Genomic DNA, 7344 nt, shown 5'->3' on the forward strand with positions numbered 1-7344 from the left:
TTTTTTTTTTTTTTTTTTTTTTTTTTTTTATAAATAAAAAAAAAATTTAAAAAAAAAATATTTTAATTTTTTTTTTTTTTTTTTTTTTTTTTTTTTTTTTTGAAAAAAAAAATTTAAAAAAAATAAAAAAAATTTAAAAATAAAAAAAAAAAAAAAAAAAAAAAAAAAAAAAAAAAAAAAAAAAAAAAAAATATTTATATATATACATGATTTATACCTTTCTTGAACAAATCTGTATATACACAATGTCTTATTTAAAAATATATATATATATATATATATATATATATATATATATATATTTTTAATATGTTGAAAAAATAATAATTGTATATATAAAATATATTAACAATACGTGTATTACGCAGATGAATTTATTTTTATAATTTCAAATATATGTTTGAACTTGTTATTATAATGTATTTCCATATTAAATATGTATATATAATAAATGAGTTAATATATTAATATCAGTTGTACATAAAAATGATGGTAGAATGAGGTTATTCTTATATAATAATATTCACTTTAAATATTTTTACATGTGTATAAATAAATGAGTTAATATATTAATATCAGTTGTACATAAAAATGATGGTAGAATGAGGTTATTCTTATATAATAATATTCACTTTAAATATTTTTACATGTGTATAAATATATATGTATAAAAATGATATAACTGTTTCTTTATGTATGTGAGGTGACATATATTAACATATATATATATATATATATATATATATACACTTTTGATATATTGATATGCAAGGGTATGTTATTTTTTCCATATATATATACAGACAGATTTCTTTTGCTTTATACATTAAATAAATAAAATAATATTATATATATAATTTTTTATTTTATTTTATTTTATTTTATTTTTTTCTTGTGTCGTCTTTTAAACCATGCTGAACATTTTTTCCAATGAAAATTTAACACTACATGCTGAAAAGGAAGGAGAAGAAGAGAAATTAGAAAAGCCTGAAGACAAAAAAGATTTAGATAAGATTGAGAGTAAAAAAATGAACAGAAAATTTTCTCATGGTTCATATTTATCTAAATATGATAGTAAAGGTTTATATTTTAATAAACGATTAGAAACTAAAATAAAATCTTTAAGGAAAAACTTTAGGAAACGTTATAGGATAGTAAGAAGTAATTTAATGAAATTAATGAAAGTATTAAAAGAATTTCCTGATATAAAACATATAAAAGAACATGAAAAAACTGATGGTAAGATCACAATCAATGTTGATGTGGTTGAAAAATTAAATAAAATTATGGATAAAATAAATATAGAAAAATTAAAATATAATAATAAAAAAGAAAAAAAGAAAAAAAAAAGAATTAAAAATAGAAGTAGAATTAGGAATAGGAATCGATATAAGAGTGAAGAATATTTATATCCAAAAAAAAAATTATCCAAAATTTCTTTTTCAACTAGTCTTTTTCCTCTCTCTAAAAGGGTTAGCTACAAAAGTAATATAAATACATTAAGTATGGAAAATAAAAAAAACAAAAGAAAAAGAAAAAAGAAGAAAAAAAAGAAGAAAGAAAATAACATACAAAATGCAAAACTACATAAAAGAAAAAATATATATTCCAACAGAAGTAAATTATTTAATAAGAGTAAAACATTTGGAAAACTTCACAGAAGAAGAAAATACAAAAATTTATATGAAGATAGAAAATGTTTCTATGAAAATATTTATGAAAATCTTAATGAAAATCTGAATCAACATATTTATGAAAATATGTACGAAAATTTGAATGAAAATATGTATGAAAACATGTATGAAAATTTGAATACAAATATGTTCGAAATAATAAATGATAATAGTCGTGAAAAAAAGTATAAAAATTCATGTGATAATATGTTGGAAAATTTATATGGAAATGTATATGTAAATGAACTTGAAAAATCTTATGAAAAAGAACTTGATAATTCATATAAAAGTTTAAATGTAAATGAGTTTCATAATTTAAACAATAATTCTCTTAAATATAAATTTCAAAAAACTTTTTATCATAATGCTTTGCAAAATTATTACCCGAACACTAGTGTACCTTTTAACAAGAATTATTTAAAGAATAATAATTTTTATTACTATTATTTAAATTTAAAAAATAAAAAACATCAAAATGTTAACCATTATAATGACACAAATAATGTACTGGTTACAGATTTTTATATGTATTCAACACTAAATGCAAGTTTTAATAGATTAAATTCTTTGAAGAATAAAAATAATTTTCATTTATTTAATAGAAATATTCCTAACATGTATTTTAAAACATCAAATGACATAATAGGATTCAACAACAATAATAACAATAATAACAACAACAGCAATAATAATAATAATAAAATAGAATCGACATATATGGAATATGATTTTTTGAAGAATTTACCTTACACAAAAAATAATAATAGTAATAATAATATGCTTCTTAAATATTATCCTGAACAACATACATATGTTCATAACATTACCCAGAGTTTTTTCTCACCCAATAAGATATTTACAATTAGAAAAGGGAAAAAAAACAAAACAGCTAATCAGAATAAACAGAAACTAAAAAAATTTGTCAAAGATGAAAAAATTAGAAGCTTACTAAGAACAGCTACAAATGAAGATGAGTTACTTAGAGCAATAAATTTTGCAAAAAAAGCTGGTCTTGAATTTGAAGCAAAATTAGGTGATAAAAAATTAAACAAGTTGAAATGTATAAATTGAATGGGTATGAAATTGGGAATAATAAATTATTAAAAATAATTTAAGAAATTCTAATAATTACAAGAACAGTGATAAGAATTAAATATTAATATATGTAAAAAAAAAAAGAGATTTTAATCTACAACAAAATTGAATAATAATTAATATTTTTTTATTTTATTATTTCATTTCACCTTTTTTTTTTTTTTTTATGTACTTATATTTTTTACACTCATTGTTTTAGTTATATCTACTTTTTTCTTTAATTTTTTTTTTTATTTTTGAAAGATAATGTAAATGTTATTATTCATGTGTAAAATTATTTATTATATATATTATATATAATTGAAGGCTTATATAAAATATAATTTTTTTTTCCTTTTCATTTTTTTTTATGTATTATCTTATAAATATATAATATATATATATATATATATATAATAAATAATTTATATCATCTTTTTTGCTGTCATATTTTATATAGTTCTTTTCTTATGGGTAAAAGAAAAATAACGTTTTGCTTTAAAAATGTTAAAGCTTTAATGTTATAGGTGTAAAACACCTTGTGAGATATGAACAAAAGTTTTTTTTTTTTTTTTTTACGCTCAATAGAATTTATACATTTTTTGATTTTTAAAATATAATATGTATACATAAAATAATATTGCAAAAATATAATTAAAAAGAAATGAAAAATATAATTTTTTGAAAGTTTTGAATAATATTCCAAAGTTTTGTTGAATGTTCCATATATATATTATATATATATATATATATATATATATATATGAATAATTTGATTTTGATATATACTCAATTTATAGAACTATTATATAAATAAACAATTATATATATATATATATATATATATATATATGTATGAATGTATAATTTATAAGTTCTAAATATATCAAACACATATTAATTATAAAATGTAATTCATATTGCTTTAAAATGCATATAAAAATTATATAGGATTCTTAAAATCCTAATTTGTTATAAATCAATATATAAAATTATATTCTACAAACCCATAATTATCATAAAATTGATTCTATAATATATATATATATATATATATATATATATATTTATATTTATATTTATTTATTTATTCATTTATTATGTAGAATAATTTTGATTTTTATATATTTATATACATATTAATGTAGAAGGAAGAAATGTGTTAGAAAATTTCAAATGATGAAAAAAAGAGGTAACCTACAGGAATTTTTTTTTTCTGTAATTAATTACACTTTTTTATTTAGAAAAAATTTCCATAGTAGTATAAATAACATTAACGACAAAAACAGATATTATTTTTGTATTTATATAAAGGATTTTTCAGCTTCTTATTCAACTGTTAATAATAATTCATCATGCATAAATAATATCAGGATAACAAATAAGTACCTTACAAAAAAAAAATATATCAAAGATATTAACCACAACATTTTTTGTAGAACAAATGAGAATAACTATAGTATCTTGGCTGATGTTCTGATAAAAGATAAAACCAATGAAAATGTTAAAGTGAATAATAATGAAGATATAAAAATTGATATTAAAGAAGAAAAGAAAAAGAAGAAAGAAATTAAAGCAAAAAAAAAAAAATTAATAAAGGAAGGGGAAAAAATAAATAAAGAGGTTAAAAAGGAAGTTAAGAAAAATCTTCCATTTGTTGAGAACAAAACGTTGATACCTTTAAAAGAAGAAACTAATAACGTGAACATCATTTTGGATGAAAAAAATAATAAAAAAAAAAAGAAAAAAAAAAATAACATAAATGTAATAAGAGATATTAAAGAAGATATAATACAAGATAATAAGAAAAAGGATATAACCATAAGTGATGAAATATCAGGTGTTACAATAAATAGCGCTGATATGAAAGAAAATGTAAATTATAATATCAACAGAAACGAAGATGACCTTACAATTAATATTGATAATAAGGTTGTATGTAGTGATATTTCATTAAATAAGGAACATATAAGTCATAATATTACCAAAGAGAAGAAGAAAGAAAAAATGAAAAAAAAAAAAGAATCAAAAGCCCCCAAAAATAATGTGTTAAACAAAAATAAGAATGAAATATGTGTGAATAGAAATGAAACTTGTGTGGATACAAATAATGTTTTAAATAACCATGAAAATGAAATTATAAATAATAATTTTAATAAAGAAGAATATTTTAAAGAATTTGAACAAATAGGAATAAAAAATAATATAATAATAAAAAAAATAAATACTATAGAAGATATAAATAAATTTGTAAATAAATATGAGAAATCTTTAGGATATTGCAATATATATGCATATAATAATTTGTTATATGAAATATATGATAAGTTTTCTAATAGTGATATTAAAAAAGTTAAGAAATTAATTAAGAATTATAATAAATTAACTAAAAAAAATTTTCAAAAAAAAATAAAATTTTTTGAAACTTTCTATGAAATATGTCCAACAAAATATAATGATGTATTAACATGTTTATTTATTCAATCAGTTGATATATTAAAAGCTGAAGATATTAGTAATACATTTTATTTTGATAACATATTAAATATTAATAAAGAAGAAAATGAAAATGAACATGAAAATGAAAATATTGATGTAGCAACAGAATGTATTACAACATCTGAAAAGGTTAACTACGATTATTATAATTATGATTGTGAAATAACTGAAGAAGAGGAAAAACGAAAAATTCATAATATAAATTATAGGAAGAATGAAGGTTATATAAATAATAAAATTGTGTATGATATTGATGTAAAGTTTACTAACAAAAAGGAACGTAATCATATTAATGAAAATAATTTTATTATAGTATATGATCTTCCAATATTAAACTACGATTTACTTACAAAAGAATTGAAGGAAACCTTTTCTTTTTGTGGTAAAATTAAGGCTATAGAATTTTTTAATGACAGGCTAAAAACTGTAGACATGAATGTGATAAATAATGAAAATGAATGTAAAGATGTGGGAACTGTAAATGGTTCCAAAAATAGTTGTAAGTCTAAGAATAGAGATAGTAATAATGGCAGGAAGAAGGGGAACCAAAAAGGTAAGGAAATAAAGTTTGATAATAATGATAAAAGTAATGATAATAATAATAATAATGATAATAATAATAATAATAATAATAATGACAATAATAATAATAATAATAAACAAAAGCTTGATAACATATGTAATTACAATATATATAATAAGAACCAGCAAAATGCCAATATTAATAAGAACAATGAAAATATAAAAAAAAAAGACCCTCAAAAAATAAAAAAAATTGTGAATCCAAACCAGAGTACACAATTATATGGTATTATAGAATTTTATGACGCTAAATCAGCTGATATGGCAACTAGTGATTTTTTAAGAATTTTTGGAATTTTTTGTTATAATAAATTAATATATGTTGATAAGTGTGTAAATAAAAATATTATGATAATAACACATTTACCTTTTCATCTGAATATATATAATATTTTATATTTATTATTAAACGCGTCTTTATACAATTTTGATATATCTCATATCAAAGAAGAAGAAAAATTAAATAGCAAAAAATATGATATGAGAAAAAATATTGAAGGAATAATAAATAACATGTGTAGTAATGAAGAGAATATAATTAATGATAAGAACAAATTTATTTCAAATGAAAAGTTGGAAATAATTGATAATAAAATATTACTTAAGGGAAATAAAAAAAAAGAAGGAGAACAAAATTATATATATAATAATGGTGGTTCATTAGAAAATGAATTTGATTCTTTTCGTCAAGACAAAAAGGAACTGAATTTAATAAATACAGACACTGAAAAGGATAATAATATTATAAATAATATAATGAGTAATAATAAAACATGTGAAAATGAAACAAACAATATGTGTTCATTTGTTTTAAGAAATAGTAATATTAAAATTGAAAATAATGATTCTCATTTTAAAGAGATATATAAAAATAGTACAGATATATATAATTATATTTATGAAATATCAAAAATCAATTTTAAACATTTTGAAGAAAAAATTAATCGTCATCTACAAACCAATATAAGTTCAAATAATAAGAATAATAATAATAAAAATTATGAATCATTTGTAGATTTTTATCAAAATAAAAATAAAAAAATGATAACTAGAAAAGTACATATAAATAATAATGGAAGAACATTAATTTTACATTTTGATAATTTTACAAATTTATTTGAATGTTTAAAAAAATTTAAATATATTTTTAAGAACAAAAATTATATGATATTTTCATTAAATCTTAAGAGATGTATATTTTTCAATGGACAAATAAAAGATCATGTTCATATTCAAAATGAGAGGCGTAAAATAGGTATAAATATAGACCAGTAGGAAAATGAAGGATTGTAAGTATGGAAATTAATTAATGACTCCTAAACGTTTATATAAAATAAAAATGAACGCACATATATATATATATATATATATATATATATATATATATATGTATGTATAATTTATTTTATCTTTTTTTTTTTTTTTTTCTTTTTTTTTGTAATAATTTATGCACTATTTTATTTATAATTCATTTTGTAGACATTAACATACAATAGTATTATTTCATTTTTTTTTT

At 18.0% G+C, this 7344-nt stretch overlaps 2 protein-coding genes across 2 annotated transcripts; both read left to right on the forward strand.

Moving 5' to 3' along the window:
* Positions 1-911: 911 nt before the first annotated feature.
* PGSY75_0825900 (hypothetical protein) lies at positions 912-2744 on the forward strand (the record flags this gene model as incomplete). Its single annotated transcript, XM_018785381.1, has 1 exon — positions 912-2744. The coding sequence occupies one exon, from the start codon at positions 912-914 to the stop codon at positions 2742-2744; it is 1833 nt and encodes a 610-aa protein (XP_018642348.1).
* A 1182-nt stretch (positions 2745-3926) lies between these two features.
* On the forward strand, positions 3927-7103 carry PGSY75_0826000 (hypothetical protein; the record flags this gene model as incomplete). Its single annotated transcript, XM_018785382.1, has 1 exon — positions 3927-7103. The coding sequence occupies one exon, from the start codon at positions 3927-3929 to the stop codon at positions 7101-7103; it is 3177 nt and encodes a 1058-aa protein (XP_018642349.1).
* Positions 7104-7344: the final 241 nt, after the last annotated feature.

The sequence above is a fragment of the Plasmodium gaboni genome, chromosome 8, assembly GCF_001602025.1.
Source record: "Plasmodium gaboni strain SY75 chromosome 8, whole genome shotgun sequence".
NCBI classification, from domain to species: domain Eukaryota; phylum Apicomplexa; class Aconoidasida; order Haemosporida; family Plasmodiidae; genus Plasmodium; species Plasmodium gaboni.